The sequence below is a fragment of the Cupressus sempervirens genome, chromosome 7, assembly GCF_028749045.1.
Source record: "Cupressus sempervirens isolate cs-2001-9-10 chromosome 7, ASM2874904v1, whole genome shotgun sequence".
Lineage (NCBI taxonomy): Eukaryota > Viridiplantae > Streptophyta > Pinopsida > Cupressales > Cupressaceae > Cupressus > Cupressus sempervirens.
This window is the reverse complement of record NC_143124.1, coordinates 825,341,623-825,365,844: the sequence shown is the minus strand read 5'-3', so window position 1 is coordinate 825,365,844 and position 24,222 is coordinate 825,341,623. Positions and strand designations below refer to the sequence as shown.

At 34.3% G+C, this 24,222-nt stretch overlaps 1 protein-coding gene across 2 annotated transcripts in view; it reads right to left on the bottom strand.

The window, feature by feature from the left end:
• The window catches only part of LOC149549941 (DNA ligase 4-like), a 166,159-nt gene that overhangs the window by 104,584 nt on the left and 37,353 nt on the right, over positions 1-24,222 (bottom strand). For both annotated transcript variants that reach the window (XM_089793146.1, XM_089793147.1), the window contains exons 4-5: positions 14,757-14,791; positions 180-238 (exon numbers count right to left, since the gene is read on the bottom strand). In XM_089793146.1, the coding sequence (XP_089649272.1) occupies positions 180-238; positions 14,757-14,791 (94 nt within the window). The remainder of the gene's footprint in view (positions 1-179; positions 239-14,756; positions 14,792-24,222) is intronic.

The window sequence follows — 24,222 nt, the reverse complement described above, 5'->3', positions numbered from 1 at the left end:
TTGATTTTCATATCGCATTCACAGTCAATGGCATATCTGCAGACACACAGTAAAATTGTCCTAACGAACATGTACATAAAATGTTAAATGAAATTCTGTGATTGATTAATGGTGTATACTGTGTGGTCAATGATGCCTCCTAATTTCTGAACAAAGATCAAGGCCACAACAAAATATACCTCGATGAATCAGAATTTCCCTCAGAATCATCAACTAAAGCCAATAAATAGGAGACAATCTGCAAACCAGTAGCAAATTAATTTCAATTAAGAGATACTTAAAACAAAATCTGACTCTTAAATGGCTTTCAAATATAAAAGAAAAAATATAAGAGAGGATTTAAAATCAATAGAAGTCTTTCTAAGTCAACATACATTCTGGGCCCCAAGAATCTACAAAAGAAGGAACAATAGAGGTCATGAGTCATCGTTTATGACCACAAAAGTTCTTCCTAAAAATATTTCATGTGTATTATAAAAGGAGGCAAGTACCCTAGCTACTTAATTGTATTTTCCATAAACTGCATCTGCAACTACCTCCAAATAACAAGCTACCATTCAAAAATAAGTACAAGTCCTCCGAAATTTTGACACCACATACACACACACCAGACCCTTATAGCACTGCGCTAGGAGTTGTGGCAAGAGAAAACATGCAACTGTGATTATATATTTCCATACATTACCATAACAAACCATGGAGCAATCTATTACAAAAGCTATACAATGCAGAATACACCATGCATTTGCAAAGCTTATCCCTCCATCTATAATTTAGATGCACATCATTTGATGTCGTAAATAACCTAAAAATTTACCGAGCACAAAAGTTGGTTCAGCAACTAACTATAACAATAAAGGAAAATCTCATACATATAGATCTCCAGCATGAATAATAGGGTCATTGCATTGCAGGGACTACCCACTCTTTTGCCATTATTTTCTTTAATGCCCGTGTACAAGATCTATTATGTCAAGAGTTGCAAACACTAAAAGATATAAGACAATCTGATTTTTGCACTCGCCAATTTTGCGCAATAAAAAGAGAAAAATCCATCTGTAGCTTGAATGGGCCAGAAAAATCCATAGAGAAGTGATCTAGACATGTTGTGAAGATATCAACTTCTGAAAACCCTAGCAGCCACAGCAATTGAAGGAGGGCATTATTTTTCTCTCTCCTCTTTGAAGTTGTGCTACAAAAAGACAAATCATAAGCATTATCCAATAATGACAAGTAACTACAAGGGAGATTGTTCAATCATTAGTGCCAAAGCCAATCACTGTCAATGAGCTCTAACGCAATCTTGGGTAGATTTGTCTCAATGGATATCAAGTTTTACACCATAGTTTAGAAACTATCCAAGTAGTCCCCAAGTTGCCAAGTACTCTATTTTTTTTTGCTAGGCAAGTATTTATAAGTTTAACTCTCGCATTTCTATAGACACAAAAGACATGGGTAAAAATGTTGATCCAGGTAAAACATTGGTTAAAATGTGTTTTTCACATGCTGCTTTTGCTATTAAAATATGCATTTTCTCTTTAAGATGTCGATTTATTATTTAATAAATTTTGTAATTGAATTTTACAAAAACAAATATGTTTCTTTAAGAGATTTTAATTTTTAGTTCTTTCTAAGTTGTCAAGTTTTTACCTAGTTTTTATTGAGCTTTCTTCGAGTTTTTGCCAAGTTCAAAATTTTGAGCGTGTTGAGTACTCTCGAAGTCCAAGGATGCAAACTATGGTTTGCACCCTCAATCCAATCATCGAAAACCATGAGGAATTTTCGTCCTCCAACATCTCCAAAGTAGCCTAGGCATTCATCCTCCAAAATCTCCAAAACCAGCAATGGTTTTGTTCCAATATGCAAATTTGAACACAAAGCTCAAATATTGGAAATTGAATGGCAAAATGATGTCAAAACATGAGATATAATAAATGAATTCAACCCTCCTTTTGTAGCAATTGAATTGAAGATGAGTCATTTTTTATTGAGTGTTAATAAATGCTTTCTATTTTGTTTTATCTAAATATTTTAAGATACTTTTTAATTTATCAATGTTAAAGATAATTCATAATAATAATAATTTTCAAGTTCTACCTTAAATGACAAATTTTAATCCCAACTTAAAATGATAAAAAATATTATTTCCCTGGCCCTGTCCTTTGACCTATAAGAAATAGGGATAAGCCAGAGGTTTCCACCAGGGCTCTTTTTCAGAAAAAGGAATGTGACAATCCAACTTTTCTCAAATACATTTTCCCTACAATAAAATATTGGATAGGGATGATCAATCAACACCTCACTGATGCTATGAAGCATGGTGTAGTGCCTATAAAATCTTAAGATCGAATGCATGTCAAGTGAAACAACTTTGGCTAATGACTACAACATCTCCTATCTCCCTTATGCATGCCATTTATATGCAAACTTTACAACTTAGACAACAATTTGGCCACTAAGAAAAGGGGCATAAACCACAATATAAACCTCTATAAACTTTGTGGTGGAATTCCTAAATGTTTCTTTCCAATCCTAACTAGAAGTACATGAAATGCAACCCACTCTCAAGATGATCTTCTTTGCTTCCATGACAAAATATGTCTTTCTCCCAATGGTTGAAACACCAACATGCTTCCACAAGACCAAGTGCTACCTTATGCACCCACCATTGTTTTTTTGTTGTATCACTTTCCTCTTATTATGCAATGAAGGATCTCAAACACTTATTATTTTCACTTGAGTTCCAAATGGTCCTACAATAATGCCACACGCTATACCCTCCAAAATATAGCAAAAAAAAAAATTGTAAGCAGTTATGAACAAGCTGTAACAGCCAAAAACCATTTGGGATCTCATTCAATTTGGTATTTTGGTCGCTGGAATGATTGTCCCAAATAGTTGAATCCAAGGTTGAAAAAATGCCAACTAAACACCAAATGCACGAGCACGAATACACCCAAAGTGGCAGTGAGTTACTTACCGAATAACTTGGCCAAATTTTTCTTTGAACTTAATGCAATTTAGGATCAAAAACTATTGTATAAAGTTAGCCAAAGCCCTCCCTTTTATGAATGCTTTATCTTCTATTAATAAATGTCCATTTTTCATTACTATGGTGTTCATTGTGGTATTAAAAATCCTATGCATAACCCACTGACGATTGCGCCAATTCTTGCAAAGTTGTAGTTTATCTTGGTGAAGCAGAGCTTAGTTATTTTGGTATGTGTCCATAAAGATAGTATCTATTGAAATCATTGTCATTAGGACCAAAATAGAATTCCGAAACCATATTTCCTATCTACTTTTTGCATATTTCTGGAAACTCAAATAATAAAGTACTCTCATTGCAATATCATGTAAGAGCTCTCATAGCCAATATCATTTGAAGTCAAATTGAGGAATATAATGTAAGGCCCCTCACTATACCAACATATAACATCAACCATTGAGCTTATCCATAGTCATGAACTAACATAAAAGGAATCATGGAATCAATTATATGATCTTTTGCAATCTTAGCGTACACATTATTTTAATCAAGAGAGGATAAGATATCTCAATATTTTGCTCTATTGTTGGTATGAAAGATGGCAACTAGATCTCTTAAGATAATTGTTGAGTTTTGTTGAGTTTGTTTAAAATATTTGTCTTTGACCAGCGAGTTGTAGTTTGTTTGGTTTTTTCAATATTCTGATTTTTTGTGATTTTTGTGGTTTTTTAGTTATTTTGGATTTTTGCCAATAATTTGCAAACAGAAAGCAACAACTACAATGCTAAAATTAAAATGGCACAAGAGTTCAAATCACTACTGAAATAGCTGATTAACATTATTTTCCTTCAACCAAATGCAAATGGAATCAATTATACCAGGTTACGTGAATAAGACTGAATAATTCTGATTCCTCCTGCATTCTGGCACTGAACAGTTACCAGCACCAAATGATTAAAAACATGCTACAAGAGGATGCCCTAGCTAACATCAGCTAAACTTGGGAGCTGTACAGCCCTAGAGGAGGTGAAATGATTCTGCAACATCCTCAAAATCTGCTCCAGATGTGATCAATCTGTACTGCAGCAACTAATAATCCCTTCTCACTGCAAAATTAACCAAGAAAAACCCTCACATCGTTAGGTCAGCTGTATATGCATGTACAGCTCATCTGGGTATGATTTTCACATTTATTACTAACTGATCTTCCTGATCTGCCACAAATTCCTGATTCCTCACTCAAAATCTGCAACTTCTTCACAATTCTAATTAACAAAGGGCTCTACAAGCTGATAATTAATTCTCAATCTGTGAATAAGTTAGTAGCCATCCAACCTACTCCTCTCTCCAAGAGTTTTAATTCTTGGTGACTTTATTGCTGTAAACCTCAATATAGAGCTCTACCATATATTCTGAGATAAAATAATAACCTGGAATGATGCAAATGGGAGCCAACATGTTGCTTTATTGCCTCAACCCCTAATTCATTTGTAGGGTTGTCTTGCATTTTTTCATTATATTTTTTATATTTTTCCTTATGCTCAACCCCCTTAGGCTTTCCTATTGATAAAATTAAGTTGTTTTTAGATAACAACTTAACTATGTTTCCTAGGCATCATGGCACAAGGGCGGGCCTTTATTATATAGGATTATTACATTAATAATAATAAGTGATTATTCAATCATTTAAATATTAAAATATCTAATCACCACGTAGCAAATTATAAAAATAGTTCCTAGTTTATTCATAAAATGCTCAAATAAGCTTGAAACTAGAAACAAATGATAGCTACCTACTTGATGATGATACCTGATCCTTTTATGCCCACTAATAGTTCTCCCCCAAAATCTAGGCATGCTCATCAAATCTAAGTTACCAGATTCTCTCCTACAACCCTCAAAGTCTGGGTCAATTCTGCACAAGGTCTGGTCCTTGTCAAATTCTCCCCAATTTTGCCTGCAGAACTACGAATTTGTTGCAAATTGTGTCAGAGGAACCCAGGTAGAATTTGCAGCAAGTTTTGAAGAATTTTCTGCCCAACGGCCGAATCTGTGATGGATTTGGCCTCAAAACTTTTTTAGACTTTTTCAAAGTGTTTTCTTATAGAGGAAATCCAAATTGACAATTATAAAGGAATTTCTTTAAAAAATATATGATATCTTTGAATCTAGGGATTAAAATTTTAATCTCAATTTTTGATATAACCTGGTTAGAAATCCTCTAACCAATACAAAATAAAAATTCAAATAACTTTTGACAATTCCTTTCATTATCAAACTGTCTCCTTGATGTGTAAATATGTCCCATGCATGTGACCAAGCAAGTGCATCATGTTGTTTGCATGGCTAAATGATGCAATTCATATCCCATTGAACTGAAACATAGATATGGTGGTGTATTTTGCAATGTTACTTTACTATTAGCATAGTGATGGATGAACTTATTTGTTGTTGCATGTATATACACACACATACATATTTTAAAAAAAGTGTTACTCGGGTGCCCGCACCCGGGGTAAACCCCTGGCACACCGGGTGCACGGACTTCTCGAGTGTGGGTACTGATGGAGCTCAAAATTCTTTTGCCTCCATTTGACAAAAAATGTTAGATGATCATAAATTCATAAAAGCATCTCATATCTTTTCACTAGATCCCAGCCAAGCCTTTAGTACTTCTTCCAATTAAATCCTACATTTGTTTTTTAAACTCACTTCACTTATTTAATGTGCCTCTGTATCCAACCTAACTCACCTCTTACATAATTTATATACATTTTCCTTGTATGTAATGCATATTCATTATATCTCCCACCTTTGAACAGCAATGTTAACATCAAATGTGAGAGTTCAAATGAGCAAGCTGGTCTGGCAATAGGAAGAACAGGAATGATGAGAGCAAATAAACTAAAAACAACGTTATTGCTTGGAGTTTAAAGCTGGGACGTGTTTTGACGCATAACACAGACAAGAACAGTTGATTGTATTTCTCCCAATTAGTGATTTTGGCACCAGCCCCATTCATTAGAAGATACAACATGAGCAAATGTTGATCACTATCACAGACTGCTTAAAATTGTATGGGATATGAATGATAGTGAGCTTCTGAAGGCATCAAGTCCATAAACAAGCATATTGAGATGTGGTACAAAGAATCCTGTACAATACAAGCCAACATTTTACATTGAAAAATCCATGCAATAGCCACAACAATTATGTATTGAGGTGTCTAGAATCGTCTGGGCAATCTTCAATGACAATATATGTAGAAACGGCAAGTCCCAACCAATTACATCAATGTTCGAATGAATATTGATCCTGTCAATCAAAAGATTTGATGTTCGAAACGCATATGAACTATGATCAAAGGCAAGCAGTCAAGATACCCACGTCATAATCAAACAATATTCAATTGTAACTTGGATAACATCCCAAGTCTCCAAAAACATCGAAAATGAGGACGATAAGCAATTAAGGGAATTCACTTTCTGAGGTCAAAAAACAACTTCCAAATTCATATAGCACCCCATTGAGAAGAATAATGTGTCAAGAGCAAATAATGAAGGTTTGAATATGCACCAAAACAAACCTAGTCATCGGAAGTCTTCATTGGTAAAGACACCATTAGAAAAAAGTTGCAGAATGATAACAAATAGAACTATTCAATCATCATCGTGCACAAATGGTTGGTCAAGGTTAGCGCCGCACAACTAAGAAAGCCAGGATGAAAATAATCCCACGTATTTCTCTAAGGTTTTTCAAAGAATAAAGGTCATTGATCAGATGTATCATTAGAGGATAATTATTGATGTTATAAGGTTGAAATTTAATTAAACAAATATGATTAAATAAAACTGCATGTAAATGAAAGGATATAACTTTTCATTTTGAAAAGTTATACAAACTTTGGTATTGAGAGATAAATAAGAAGAGAAGTCCGAAAGCAATAACAACATATTCCGACATCCATATTCTCTTAGGAGAAAAGTATTTTTATATTACTTGTACGGAGGGATAAGGAGTATATTATGACTTTGTAATATAAATTCTATTTATATTATTTTTATAATAAAATAAAATGTTCTTTGTTTATTATTAAAGGCGTGGAGATTTAAACTGCAGGCGAATCGGCCTTTCTAATTATTTTTTGGAATTTGTATACAATTTAAATGTCGGATAAGTGGACATGGCCATCTAGCATTTAAATTCGATCATCACAGATAGTGTGAAATATTTAATTGTTTCTGCATCTGTGTCCAGTTTGTCTCCTTACCAAAGGAGTTAAAGTTCAATCTAGACTAATTTAAGATTGCGTATATATTTGATCTGTCACATTTTGATTATTAAATTGTTGGCAGTTATAAGTGTGCAAAACATTATAAAGTTGTACATGAAAATTCGCTGAAGTTGACTCTATTGCCCAAATGAGCAGAGGCATTGGTCTTTCTATTATTGAAGTCAGAAAATCTATATATTCCTTCTACAAGCATCAGATCCATTATTAAAACCTTATACAATTCAAACACTCAGCATCCAATTTTCATTTTGATTGAGCTTGACGACCTTGCCAACCGAAGAACTTAGGAGTGTAAATTCACTCTAGAAAAGCCTTGAACCAAACAATCAGCATTTGAGGTAAAGGTTTACCTGCTTGGGTGTAGCGGAGCAAAAGTACAAGGGAATTGAGAAGTATTCCCATTCGTTCGCTAGAACTGATTGAGAAGTCCTATCGGAGAAGTGGCAGGCTCTTGGATTTCCAATCTGCGGTTTTGGGAACCAACAAGTACGTCTCGCACCAACGCTCCACCACCGTCTCACCAACACTACTCTATTCGGCACACCTAGCGGGTTCAAGAGTGCATCTTGGGTGCATGGGTGTACCCAGGGAGCTTCTAAGGGACACATGGGGTGCGTCGAGCACCCATGTTGAAAAGTCTTTTTTTTTTTAAATTATATTATCTTACGCATGAGGAATCTAGTAGTTCTAGTGATGAGGACTTCGGTTTAGGGGATGATTAGAGAGCTCCCACCCTTACGTTCTCATTATTGACATTTCGTAGATTGTACTAAGAGCTTCCACCCTTACGTTCTCATTATTGACATTTAGTAGATTGTACTAACTTTAATATGGCCATGATACATTATTTCATTTCACTGTTTCATGCTACTCTGCTCATCGTAATCATGAGCATCTTGATCTTTATGATATATCATATTTATAATTTGAACAATGAATTTTAAATCTTTCATCTTTGTCATTTGATAGTCAATAATTGACTTACATGGTACTATAAATGATTTATATTTTTTATTTATTATTATGTTTAAAACTTTAATGTTTAATGTTACAAGTTATTATGAGTATGTTACTAAGTTCAATGGTCAATGGTTATAAAGTTTAATCTTTGGAGTTTGGACTTATGGTTTGTGAATCACATTTCAATTTTCTATATTCATTGTTGAACTCTATTTGGTATGTTATATTAAAGTACCATTTTATAATTAGCATTTCAAGCCATATATGTATACTATGCAACCTACCTCCCCTACCCCCCACACCCTCATTGTCATGTCCCCACTCCCCCGCACCCCACGTCAATGTAACACTAAAAAAAAATGTATTTGTAAATATGAACCCAAAACAAATCCAAACCCAACCCCCAAAGATTTGGATGAATCTGGAAACTGAATCCATTCTGAAATCCAAACCAGCAAGCTAGCATCAAATGTAGAGAAATGATCTTATTAACCCCAAACTGAGACCCTGTGAATCTCCTCTACTGTATGTACCCCTGGTGCCACTCTCCTAAAAACAAGTAAAGACACTCAAAGTCACCAAAATGATCTCCAACCCTATGATGCCTCTTAGACCACTCCTAGTCAACCCTAAAAAAATAGGATCCCTCCAAAATTTTAGGAACCTGTTAACAATTGCACTAACTTGCCTAAAAAGGTCTTGCATAGCTCTCTAAGCCCATGTACTGGTTTCCTCCACACTCTATTGGCCTACGAGAACCAAATGATAGGCCAACCTACCACACTTCTCTTGTCACCTAGAAAGGGGACATTACATGATAGGTCATAAAACACATATCAACGGAAGGTAGGTTATATGAATAGTGAACAAAGGCTAGAATGTTGGAGTTTGAGCGTCAATGGTACTCCATAACCCATATCATGATTTAGGAATTGGGATTTGAAAGGGAGTAGGGTTTTAGGGGTATGATGGTATAGAAAGCTCTGAAGTCCCAATGAGATAAGAAGTGGAAGTGGTGAAGCAATAAAACGAATGTTAGTAGGCAAAAGTCTAATACCTCAAAGGAAATAGAGGAAAGGGAATGCCAAGAAGCCAAACTCAACAACTTTGATGACTTGGACTTAGAAAATGTGACATGCTCCCACACATGGAAACTTTAAAGACTTTAGTCCAAAGCAAGTATGGCTAAGACATTGGAATGCGAAACAACAATTCAGTCTATATTACATAATATTACAAATAGGTAACATGACATGATTGAGCCTATTTAACAAGTTTGACTTCATCAAATCCATCACCTATGCTTTGTTCTCCACTAAAATTGATATACTAAAAGTCTAGAAATTTAGATCATTTTAAATTTATACTCCTAGTTTTGTCTAATTATCTAATCATTGCAATTTTTATTCAATTTGCTTCTTGCTTGAATGACTCGTCTTAATGCAAAGTACAAGGATGAGTTTTCATTGTATTGTATAATCAAGCTAGCCAAATATATTAATTGACATTTTCAAATCACAAACACATCAATCATTATTGTAATGTCGTTGGCCCAAAGGCTAGCTTGAATCCTTTAACAAAACGTACAAATCAGTGAAGCTTTTAAAGGTTGACCAAAATGACTTGTTCAAATATAAAGTTGAGCAAGGTACACCAAAAGGTGATAGGAAAATGCAAATGAGCAAATTGTCCATGAGTGAAATTTATGTGTCAAAAGGTACAAAAATACTAAAGAAATTTGACACAATAATAATGGCTTGTTTCCCAATGTTTAAAAGCATACCTTCATCAATTTGCAACAAAATCTCCAGATAATTGCATTCTTTAAACCCACTTGTGTAAGAAAAGAGAATATTATTTTATCATGTAAGGGTTTTTGTTATGGTAAAATAATAGAAGTGTTATTAAACAGAGATCATAAATGATTTTTATATATAACTACACAAAAGAACGTTTTTATATATACAACTATACACAAGAATGTTTCTATAACGAACAAAGGGTGAGAAATAAAAACATTCTGAAGAGAGAAAGAGAAAGTTTCCATATGGAACAGAGAAAATATGGAAACATAGAAGAAGAGTGACCATTAGAATTAGAAGAAAATCTATGAAAGAAAGAGAAACAAAAATAGAGAGATTTAACACTAATACCCTCCCTTAATGGTCAATGTAACTTCAAAACAAAACAAATTGCTAGGTGAATCCTCAAAAGGTGTAAAAGGAAAACTTGGGTTTATCAGTGAGCTCTGCATGGTCTATAATATTGGCTTGTGGCTGAGACCCTCCCTGCTTCCGCTATTCAGAAGCAATGTGAGTCCTACATTCTTAGATCACATGACCAAATTTGTGTCAATAGTTGCACCGAAGTTTTTTCTTGGAGCTATCCTAGGATGGAGTGGATGAGTGAGATGGGCCTTTATCCTTTTGAAAGAATTGGGCTGAAAATACTTGTCCAGACAAGGGTGAAGGAGCACTATTACCCAACTGAGGTTTCAAACGATCATGCTATAGAGGTTTGGTGCACAAATCTAAAAATTTGAGGTCAACATTAGTTGCAGTAATGTTGAGCATCTCAATGAAGGGCTCATAGGATAGTGGTAGATTTTTCAAAGTAATGACCACCATATCCTCTTCCTCCATTGTATGGCCAATGGCCTCAAGTTGATCTCTAAGGACCACCATATCTTTAGAAAATGTTCTTGTAAGGACATGTGCTCATCCATAATAATAGAGAATAGTTGATTCTTCAGGAAGAAAGCTCTACTTTTATCTAATGTCTCATGGAGATCCTTAAATGTTTTCCAGATCTCTACAGTTGTTTTGTCAAACAAAACTTGACGCAATTGATCGTAAGTAACAAAAAGCTTAATGAGCATAACCATTTCACAATTACGCTCATCAAACTTCTCTTGAGTAGCATTGACTTGTTGAATAAAATTGTTCAATTGTATATTGTGTTTGATGTTACACAAAATGTCAAGTCTTTACCAATCAGTGTTTGTCGAGCTCACTCGAGCAATGAAGATAGTTTCCAGTGTCTGTCGAGCATTCCAGAGATAATCAAGTTTGAAGACAGTATTTGCCAAGTTCACTCGAGCACCAAAGGAAGTTTGTTGGAAGATAGTGTCTATCAAGTTCACTAGGGTAGCAAAGAGAAGTTGGCGAGGAACCAGTGTTGACCGAGCTCGCTTGGTTAACAAAGGGAATTCAATTCACAATGCAGTGTTAACTGAGTTCACGCAGTTCACAAAGGAAGTCTGAAAAAAGTCTTTTCTGAGTTAGTGTTGACCAAGCTGGGTCGAGTAATGAAGGATTTTCTTGAGTCAGCATATTTAGTTTGAAGAATTTATTTGTTAAGTCCAGCTACCTTAAGGGATGAATATTGAATATTTGTAAGTGTATTCAAAACAACTTGACAAGGAAAAAGATATAAGGTCAAGTTGTGGGATTGAAAGAGAGGAGAATGGGATTAATAAGATAAATCAAGAAAGCGAATTTGAAGGATAGCTGAGTATCCTAAGTTGACCGAGCTGCAAAGTTTTATATGATCAAGGAGGATCAAGTATTCAAGCCAAAATAGAGATCTGAAATCAGCAAATCAGTTGTATCAGCAATCAAGTCATATCATTGTTACTCTCTAATAATTGTAGCAGTATATCAAATCTCTTAACAAAGTTAGCTTAATAGCTATTTGCCAAATCCTCTAACAAGGTGGCATTTCTAGATTGAAATGTCTAATGACCTCTAACAAGGCCACTTCTAACAAGGTCACACCTAACAGTGTGTTTTGTAACATTTAATAGAGTTGGTTCCTAACAGGGCTCACTTCAGAAGAGTGAAAAACAGTAACTAGTTACAATTGGTGGTTTTTCCCAAATTGGGTTTCCACGTTAAATCCTGGTGTCATATGTGTTCATGTTATTTTCTTTCTGTTTCTGCAACTAACTTAACTGTGGTTAATAACACTAAACATCTTAAAAAGTAAATATTACAGTAATTGCTAAGTAATAGTAATTCTTAGTGTTTGCCGAGTGATTCAATGCTAACTAAGTTATAGCAGCATTTTCAGTTTAAACAGAGTTTGGTTTTGATTTGTATTGACAATAAGGGATCTGGGATTTATTTTTGTGATAACTGATTCACCCCTCCCCTCTCAGTTACTCCTCTTATATTTCCAACATGACTATGGTAGGACGAGTCTCAGTACCCAGATCAAGCACCTCAAGGCGATGGTACTCAAACATCGTCATCATTCTCTGCTTCCAGGTGTTGCAGTTCTTTCAATTGAATCATTGACTTCCTTCCAAGAGAAGATTGGTGAGAGATGCCAAGTCACATTTTTTTATACAAAAAAAAAATGTGAATCTCTTTTTTTTTAAAGGCACAAACTTCGAGGCAAGTTGACTGAAGACCCAAAAAAATAAAAGGACACCCACAAGAGAACTTGAAAAACCCAAAAACAATCTGAAATTAGATTTTGAATCTGTTGGCTCGAAAATCAAAGTACAAAAAACGATGAACGCAACAAAATGGAGACTGACCCAATTGAGATGTGCAAAAACCCACCAACAAGCTACAAATAATTTTTAAAACCGGTGCAGAAAAAGAGAGTTTCGAAAGAAACCCTAGCTGATTGCAAAAAACATGAAAAATCGTAGATAAGCTTAAAAAATGCAACTCTTAAAAAAGGCAAGCTGCAGGTACAAATGGCTGCTATTTTTTTCAAAACGAACTTTGATGAAGGTGAAGATTGCTGGTTGGACAGCATTAATCACCACACAAAAACCTAAAACTGCAAAAAAAAAAAAGCCAAACAAATGGTGCACTTTGTAAGAAAAGCACCCAAAGAATGGTGTGATTTTTAGACACGAACAATGCCCAGTGGACAAGATAAATGCCCAGCACTAATGGTGCCCAGAAAACGCTCAAAAAAAAAGCATACAATGACTTCAACACAGATGCGATTTGCAAGGGAAAAAATGACTGAGTTTGATAAAAGACAGGCCCAGAACAAATGCAGCAAAAACCCTAGTTGGGTTTAACAAAATATTTCACGATCATGCAAAACGAAAAGAAAAAATTTGAACACACCCAAGCGAAAAAAATTGAAAATCTTGTGTGTAAAATTTCATCAAGAAATTAAAGATTTTCAAAAATCTTTTTTGAAAAATGACTCAAAATTTCAATAATGAAACTATTATTTTTCGAAAAAAAATAGCTCAGATACGATGTTATGGTAAAATATAGAATGCGTTATTAAACAGGGATAATAAATGATTTATATATAAAGTATACAAAAGAATGTTTCTATAATGAACAAAGAGAGAGAAATAAAAACATTCTGAAGAGAGAGAGAAAGTTTCCATATTGAACAAAGAGAGAATATGGAAACGTAGAAGAAGAGTGACCATTAGAAATAGAAGTAAATCTACGGAAGAGAGAGAAACAAATACAGAGAGATTTAACTTTAATAATTTTTTTGTATTCAATCACCATCTTTTAACAGTAAGAGTTGCCAATTTTTTAGGCCATAAAAACACAAAATCTCTGTTCTCTCACATATAGATGCTTTATCATAAAGGCAATTGTGATAAGAGGACAATGAAGTATTGTAATATCATTTGAAAATTTGGGACAACTAGGTTAGGATACATGTCTTTAAACTTCACAACAACCAGCAATTGCTTCAGATTTCCAACTGAAGAGGGCCAAAAACTGTTGGTGCTGGGTGTAGAATACAACTGACTTAAATGGTAATTATGTAAAAGTAAAATTGGAATGTAGGATCAAAAAGTAATATTTAATTCTCAAAAGGTTTCTTTATTTTATCTTTGAAGGGAAAAGAGAAATCATCCAGTTGCCCTCAAATTGCCCTAAGTGCCTACTTAAGCAGTTGTGTAGAGAAAAAGGGTTTGACTGAATATTGTATTTTTTAATTGCTCCAAGCAAGGACTTAAGTTCTCATCACATTTCTCGAAGACAAAAACCCTCCAGGAATACCAATTTCTAAGACAAAAAGCCTTCTAACTGGAAAGTGTGATTTCATCTAGAAGTCGCATGTATGCTGAAAATATATGGTTTTAGGGATGAAAACCCTCAACATCCATTGAAGCAATTTCATTCAAAGATTGCCTCGATGTTGACAGTGAAGATTTTTCCAGTCTGTAGGAAATGTATGTTTAACCAGATTGGCTTTAAAGAAAAAGTTCTTTGACGTTATAAACAACTGGCTAAATAATAATTGAGCATCTAGCTGTCAATGGCAGCAGCTTATGCCAAAACAAAAATGATGGCTTAAAAACTTAAATGGAGAAGCAGCACATTTTTATCTTCCTGTTGATATTGGTATGTTTGATTTTCATGTCAAGCTCTTTAGAATTTCCTTAACATTTTTCTTTAAACTCACCCCATACCAAAAGGTATTAACCAGAAAAGAATACAAGCATTACAAAATTCCCCTTTACTATTGCAGTAGTCCAGTGTAAAGCCAGAACAGGCCTGAGAAACAAACCTGTCCTCCATATTGACATTTTCCATAGTATCCCCCTACAATTGGCACAAGGAGCACATCAACAATGTAACTTGCAAAAACTTCATGAATTTATAAATACAAAAATTAAAAAGAAAACATATTTTACTGTCAACAATGTAACTTGCAAAAACTTCATGAATTTATAAATACAAAAATTAAAAAGAAAACATATTTTACTGTGATAAGAATAAAGAACTACAAACAAATTGTTAGAAGGGGCAAGCAAAATATACATTTGATGTTAATGTTGTGCACCTAAAGATACATTTGATGTTGATGCTGTCCACATGAAAGGGTTGACCGTTGAATAACCCAAACAATGAGAAAGTTGATACTCAAGACATGTGAGTAGTGAAAGAAATCAATCTTAAGAAAAGTGACTTCAATATTTGACATTTTCCTGAATGAAATAGTGTAACCAGAATTGCAGAAGAGCCAAGCAAATGTGAATTCTTTACAACATCAACTAGCCAACTAAATGAGAGGTGATTTGACAAAACAAACAAAAAATACTTTTAAATCGATGTTATTTTCTTCATTGCAGATCCAAGGGTAGACACTATAGACATCAAGTTGCAAGAATCCATGTCTTTTAGTGCAAACAATTATTTTAGTTTTTTATTTTTTAAATTGCATAAATATAATAGAAAAACTTCAATTGGTAAACTACGAGAGAATATAAAGAAACTTATTTCGATAGAGCACATAATGACAAGGAGCGGATGATATGCACAAAAATTAACAGCATTTTATCTCATCTCAGCCAGAGTACATAGCGATACAACATGCTATATATACGTTACCCTGGGCAAACATCAAGAATGCAATGTGTTGGCATTTTGATTTGTTCTTTTTATGGATATTCAAAGAATATGAGAGGTAAAGCCTCTATTCAAATTACAAAGGCAAGCCACCCTACCAATAACTCTAGGCATTAGAGTATAAATAAATTATACCTATTTCCACTTTGCAATATAGTAATTTTTTGCAGTAATGACATAACTTCCAGTTCCTGCCTATCTTTTTGCCTCGTGTATGAGCACAAGACTAGTAATAGCTCATCTCATAGATGATAATTTATATATTATGGTAATGAAAGCAGCTAATTATAAAAAAAAGTAAAACATCTTCCTACTCACTAAGCCTCTAAGCAATTGATTCCTGCTCCATAGAGCTCACTGTATCATTCCGCTACAACTTATCCCTCAACAATGTTCTCATCTCTCATGATGCATGCCTGAAAACATGGAGAATCAACTTTGTTCACAAGATCAGCTTTTGTTAACAATTGATCGATCTGCTGCAATAAATCCATATTGGATTTGTGTTTTTCCCGGTGGGACTCTTGACATGATGGCAAGAAGATTCTGGTAGTAGATAGGGAATCTTCATGTTCCCCTCTTCTAACCATTTTGCCTGTGCACAAATGACTAAGCTCCCAATCCTTTTGCAAGACAAACAAAGATTTTCTTCCTTATAATATTCTTGCTCTCCTTCTAAATTTTTTCTTTGAAAGGACCCTTTTCATTTTCTTGGGTTCTAATGTTTTACTTGCACTCTCCCTCATGCTTGGATATGACACTGTCTTACTATACCCCTTAATTGTCAGGGTCAATGATAAATTCGAAAAGTGCTATCAGCTCTGAAATTTCCTTACCAAAAGTATTCATCTTTCCAATCTGCTTCTACTACTCACAAAATAAACAATTCGATAAGCTCTTAAGCTTTGATACCACTGAGGAAAACTATGGCCCTATTTGGGACATAATTGATAGGAGATGGCAAAATCAGCTTCATAAGCTCATCCAAGCAGCAGCCTATTACCTCAATCCGGCATACCGTTTCCATGATGATTTCAAGGCACATGAGGAGGTTCTTAGTGGCCTATACACTATGATATCGAAGATGGCCACTAATGCCACAGATATATTGCTTGAGATGGATGCCTATAATAATACATCAGGGCCCATTTTTTCAAGTCAAATTTGCAAAGAAGGCCATACAAAATTGCAGCTAGGTAAAAATTGCAGCTTAAGCCTTATACAATCTAGTTTCTAAATTTCTAGCTTTAAACTTTAAGTTTAAACTTTAAAGTTCAAATTTTGAAATGATAATAATTTATTTTCTTTTCCTTTTTTCAAAATTCAGATAGATGGTGGCAAATGTTTGGGCCTTCAACCAAAAACCTTCAACAAATCGCCATCCGCATTTTGAGCCAGCCAAGTAGCACTTTTGGATGTGAGCGCAACTGGAGCATGTTCGAGCACATCCACTCGAAGAGGCATAACAGGTTGTCTATGGAGAAAATAAATAGGCTAGTCTTTGTGCATTACAACCTATGCATTAGGACCAGGGAGATTTTGGATAGTGACACCTCTCCAATTACTCTAGAGGAGGTTTATCCAGAGTCTGAGTGGATCATTGAGGCTACTGATCCTGTCTTTGATGATGAGGACCTACAGTGGATTGACCAAGCAGATAGAGAGGGTCAGGCTGAGGCTGTGGCTATGGCAACAGAGGACCACAGAGCTCCAGTTGTTCCTAGTGGCACCTCACAAGCATTGGCAAAGCCAAAGACTACAGTTGATCCTAGTGGCACCTCATAGGCATTGGCAGAGCCAGAGACTACAGTTGATCCTAGAGGCACCTCACACGCTGATGCTATGGCTAATCAATCATCCAAGACCTACCTTAGACCCCTTACTAAGAGGCATTTTATAGATTATACTAAGGTTGAGGTTGAGGTTGGGGATGAGGATGAGGATGACGATGATGATGATGATGAGGATGACAATGAGGGTGAGAATGATGATGAGGACTCCGACTAGGAGCCATAGCTATAGTCTTGTTTTAACTTTTTGTTTAACTTAATATATGATCAAAATTTGGAACATTTGATGATGACTATTGATTCATTGAATCTTGATGTGTTGGATTTCATAATACATAATACATATACATTTTGATGGGTTGCATGGATTTATCATTTTATATATGCTTGTATGTTTTACTTTTATAATATTTCCTTCAGCTACTGTTTAAAATTTAATTACTAGTAATATAGTATTTAGCAATTTACCTTTGTAGTATTGTACAATGTACTTATGTAATCGATGTATGTTTGACTTTTAACTTTAAGTATGTGCATTATGATCAAATTATCTTCTATTTAATGATGTTATTGTGTCTTTAAGCTTTATTCAATAATGGGTGCATGGAATGTTCTTTAAATCCTAAAAAATCTCAAAATTTTGAGGTTTTTTCACTTTGCCGAGTAACAGCCGAGTCATTTCCGAGTTCGAGCCGGGTCACAAGTCAAGTTACCCTTGCCAAGTCCGAGCCGGGTCCGAGTCACGTTACTTTGCCTTAAATAGTCTCCAAAGGTTGGTGATAGGACTCCAACATAAATGCTCAAACCCTATGCACAACTTGGAAAAGAAATGCTATCAAGCCCTTGCTCAAACAAATCTAAACCAACTGCAAGCACTATTCACATCACTATAGCATCAGTATTAACACCACTATAGCAAGTATTTATCATACACGAAATCATCAAGCCCTTCATAGAAGTCATGACAAAACATAACCATCCATGGTATTATGATAAATATTGCAAATAAAACCTCTATATCTAAAGCAATGTCTTCCAACTGCAAATACACTTCAAACCCTAGCTGGTTGAAACTCCAAATTATCTAAAAACTATAAATACGCTCTATTAACTCCAGAAATTGCACCCTATCTCTACATCAAAATACAAGAGATTTCTAGAGAACATTGAATCAATCCAAGGTGTGGATGACCTAAAATAGGACTGAACCTCCAGATTTTAGGCCAGTTCATATTGGATTTGCAAAGGTATCACTTAACAATAGGTAACTAAAAAGAAACTTGTGAGGAAAAGGAATAAGAAACACTAATAAAAAAAAACAAATGCCTTAGTAAAATGGCAATACACCAAAAGGACTGTGATTAAAACTGCATTTCCTTGAACACAAGCTGCAAACTTTTAGCAATGGATAAACTAATACAATTTCTGACACATTGATCTGCACATAAGTATTTCAAAAGAAGACCAAATACTTGAAGGTATTAAAAGGAACTTAATCACATTTAACACATACAATAACTGGTACAATTTTTGACCTGCATAGTGTTGGCAAACAGATTTGTTCTTTTTAATTATAACTCTTGAATACCCAAACTTGGAACAATATCTAGTTAGAAACAGTTGAATAGCCACTTGGATGGACTGGCTTTACTCTAAGGATGGAATGGTTACTAAGTTATTTGGCATATTCTTGACTTCAGGAGCAACCAAATGGGTTTGAGTAGGCTGGGATTCTTTGACAAATTTAGTAAGTCTATCCAACTGATCTGAATAAGCTTGTAAGTATTCTACCTTAGACATTTGAATTTTGGTCTTCTTAGCGTGATCTATGATATCAAAAGCTTGAAAAGAATTTGCTAAGAAAGAATTAAAAATTTCAGCTTGAGATTTAGGCATACTGGGCTTCAAAACAGTAGATGCAGGAATAGTTTGATCAGCACTTACTTGATTTTTAGCTAGATCATTAGGTAGACTGGACAATGGTGTCATTTTCACTTCCCGTGTACTTTGACTTCTCCTTTTCACCAAAAGTGGCTATAAAACTCATTATCTCACTTCCATTTTCCATTTTCATCCCTTCATATGCATTTGCACTTTCATGAGCAAATACATCTTTCCTCATCTTTCCAAGTTTTCCATCTCATTATCCATTCGCAAATATATGTGAAGTATATTCTTCATCTGCGTTTGCATCTCATTTCACCCTCCACCTCTTATTACATGTTGCCTTTACATGTATTCATTTTTCATGCAATAATGCCTTGAAAACGTTGTCATTTTTGAAATCAGCAATTTTCATTTGCACGCATTCTCATGTGTTTCACCTTCATGCATTCTCATTCCATTCCATTTCATTTCATCTTCCATTTTCTCACTTTCATTTCATTTCATTCCGCTTTCCGTTTCATTGCATATGCATATGCTTTCTCTTTGAAGTTACTTTAATGGATTTGTGAAGTCTCCAATCCTTTTTTGAATCTTCATTGCTGATCCGGAATTCACTTGTATGGAGGTTCCTTCTGATGATGTATTTATGTTTTGGAATTTTTGTGTTGCAGCACAAGCACAAGATATGTCCTTGCCAACCAAATCCAAAGACAAAATAAAATATCAATATGATAAAGAATTGGCTCATGCAGCTCTTTCTTCAGTCATATCTATTTTGGATAATGTGTTGGACACTAAGATTGGTCATTTTAATGTGGCTGATTTTCTACAAAGAGTTGAAGCTCCGGCTAGTCATGAAATGAAGCGCATTAGGAGAAGCAACATTCATTTGGTATCCACATTTCCTATGGCAGCTATAGAACTTGATTTCGTTTATGGATGTGCACAACGATTTACTCCCAAGACGAAAACTATCAAAGATACTGACGGCAAGGTTATCATTAGCCTAGATCCTCAGGTTATAGAACAAATCTTCAAGGTTCCACATAAATCACAATGTGCTGATTTGACTAAAGAATCATCATTGGCTTGTTGGAATGAGCAAAAGAGTAATTATCAGAAGTATGTCAACCTTTACTAATTAGACAATAAAAGAAGCAATTTTTCCAGATGGCCAAAGACTGTTCATCGGTCAAATTTCAAACAAGAGTACAAGGATCTCATCATCTTTCTCAGCAAGATTTGTGGCTTTAAAGATTCTACTGATTTTGAGCCATGGATGTATAAGTTCATGTTGCAAATTATGGAGAATAAAGAACACATCTTTTGGGGAGAATTCATCAATTCTGCACTCTACCATCAAATATGTAATGTGGGAACATCAGTGCCTCTCTATATGAATTCTTATCTAGTTTACATCGCTGCTGCCATGGGATCTTTCTCTGGGCTTTCTACTAAAGGAGATCGTCTTCAAGTTCCTATTTGGGATTACTATGACCAAATCACTTTGGCAAATAGCAAATTCCATTACAGAAAAGTCCAAGATGCCTTCTTTGGACATTTTTTATGCTTGTTTGATAAACAGTTGTCTATCAAAAAAGTATCTGATGCAACATAGGAGAAGGTGAACCAATATGGCTGTATTTTTCTTCAATTTCCCACTTTCACATACTTGAGAGTTGGATATTTCAAAAGAAAGCCGTATACCTTACCTAGGTATGCTACAGATCAAATCATCAATGACATCAAAAATGCCCACCAAAATAGACTTTATATGCAATGTCATATAAAAAGTCCACTTTTGATGGATTTTATATGTAATTACACATAAAATGTCCACTTATGAAGCCTTTAAGTCATTTAATTCACTAAAAATTATAAAAATGTTACAAAATGGGTCAAAAACAATATTTATTTATCATATCATGAAATATAATACATAAACATCATTTTAAAGTAACATTTAAATAAGTATTTGATTTTTAAAACCAAAAATTTAAAATGAAACTATATAGTTATATAGTCACTTTAAGTTATAAATTTAAAGTAAAAGTAACTTAAAAACATAACAAAAAGTGAGTATAATGTTATTTTTCCAAAAAGTGAATGTCAAATTGAAAATATAACATATTTTTAATTTGTGTTGTTGCACCTAAAATGTCCACTTTTGAGGCACTAAAACAGACATAACTTTTGACTAACAACTCCAATTGACCTCTAGGTTAGACCAAATCGAAGGGAAAAACAAAAGGCATGACATGAGCAAAACCAAAGGACTAAAAACAAGCAAACACAAACTCAAAAGCAAAGAACGGACTGTGAAGGCTTCAAAAATCAAACAAAGGCTCGACAGAAAGCAAAACGGAAAAGACTTGATGAAGGCCTTCAATAAAACAATTTGATATTTGAATTAAAATGAATCAATCAATTCACGTTAAATAATTAAATATCAAATTCAAGCTTAGAGAAACGCAAAGCTAGCTTGGAAAAGTTTTGTGCTGTTACCAACATTTTGTGGTGACAAAATGCAAGACAACAAATACACTTCTTAAAAGGTGCACACTTATGAACATAAGTTGAAACAATGTTTGCATTTTGATTCCCTCCCTCATCCAAGTAATCAATTCTCTTCCAAGCATCCTCCTATGAAAATATAAAACTTGAATATTTATGATGTCCATATTAAGGACAAACCTAATTCTCTCATGCACACTATGATTCCTAAATATTTCATTTTTCCTTAATATAGATGCTTACTTTATGCTCCCACACATATCAAACAATTTAAATATCAAACAATTTAAGTGTCAAACTTTTATATGTGCACTTAACAAGATTTGTTAAGAACACACCTTTGAGAAGGAAAATCAAAACCATGATTTTGAAACGTGTGATTTTCCCTATCAAGGTGCACAATTTTGTATTGAACTCAATGTTTTACATAAACTCCTATTTGAAAAGGTGCACCTCAAATAGATATTTTGTGTACAAAGGTGCGAGCTTGTCCCATAGTGTGCACTTAAATAAGGAATTTGCGTATTTTGCAACTAGCCTTTAACAAGCACATCATTATATGTCAAATGCTAACTTGCATACCAAATCTCTTCATCTAATCAAACACATCTCTTTCTTTGATAGAACACTCATGAAATAGACATTTTTATTTGGATCTTGATTTTTAATAACAATGTTTTTCTATTGGACATGACCCTATCTATACACACACCCCTATGTTTATTTTTAGGTGCATTTCCCTACTCGCAATTGCACTTAATAGCTATCACTAAAAGAATTTCGTACTTGTTAACTATTCTCCTTATTAGTTTCACACTGTCTAATCTAAACATGCACCAAACAATGCAATCTATTACACTAATTTTGAAAATGAAATACCCTTCAATTAGGTGGCTCCTATAATGTCCCCACTTTTTGGATTGCATTATGAGCATTTAACCTGCAATAGATTGTTGGTACATGATACAACATATATAAAAAATAAGTAATTGACTATGAACCTACAACAAGAGTTAGTGAATCATAAAATAACTATCAAACTAATCCCATGCAACCTTCCTCATCCTTAGAGAACACTCTTCTCAGATTTACCTAACCCTCTGGTGAGAACTAATCTCGATTAGGAAACCATCATATTTGGAGTGTTCTTCTAATGCCTCCGGGATCTCTGTTAATGAGCGTGCTCATAACATCTCTTACTTGATAGAGATCCCACATCTAATCAAGCCTCTAACCTCTAACATATGCATATGATTAACCATTACAATATATATTTATTGTCCCTGAGAGATATAAATCTCTCTCTCTCTCTCTGGAATTTCCATTTGAATTCCTGACATTCATTACTGAATGCCCTCTAATCTTTGAGTTCCCTAAGAGAACTCAATATCCAAAAGATTAATATCCTTTACCAAGAATTCACTTGGCCTCTATGATTATAAGTTCTCATCTCAAATGTATTAAAAAGTCTATCACATATTTATTATTCAATGAGACATACCACTGGTTATTTAGAATTTGCAATTGTATCTCTCAATATTCATTGTTATGTGTTATGTCCTTTATTTACTAAGCTGTTATTGGTCTTCTATTATTTACTTGTCCGACAGTCACTAAAAGAATCATCAAATGCCCTATTTGATGGCGGGCTTTTTCTTCTTCATTACCAATTCAATCTTTTATCTGTCGAACTTCTCTGTATGCTGAAACTGTGTTACTATTACTATTGTTTTCTACCTTCAGTTACTGTTGCTTATCACTGCTTATGTTCTTTTTCTTTTTTTTGGTGTTTTTTTTTTCTTATTTAAATTGTTTACTTGTCATTTTTAGGTTTGTTAATGTCTGAATGATATCATCCTTAATATGGGTGTGGTCCTGTATCGAGTGCTTCTCCTGTCTAGGAATCCCCTTTTCACCTCTTATTACTTGCTGTGTACCAAGACTTTCAAGATATGTAATTGGATCTTTTATATTCGATGTTCGCATTGTCAGGAGTTTAAAATTTTATTTTTCATTCAATATCTTCCTTGCTCATGGTTGGTGTTTTTCTGTGTATATTCTAATTCATTTATTTTCCCTGTTTGATTATTATCTCATACTTGCAGGTGCTGCGGACTTTGTGAATTCTTAATCCTCATCGCTGTGAGGATAATAACCATGTCTCTATTGTTAATGAAATTATTTTGGTTATCCCTATTTCCTCTTTTCTTATCGTTGTCTTCCTTGATCGCCAATAAAAAAGAATATATTTATACGTTGCTATTTTGAAGCTCTCGATTCCCTTCATATTATCCCCTTTACTATACCAATGGTGATGTATGCATTTTTATATTCCTTGGTCTACATTATGATTGTTTTAACATCTCATTTCTCTCTGTTTTTGCATTCTGATTCCTCCCTTCTTTTTCTATCTTTACGCTAACCTAATAAATA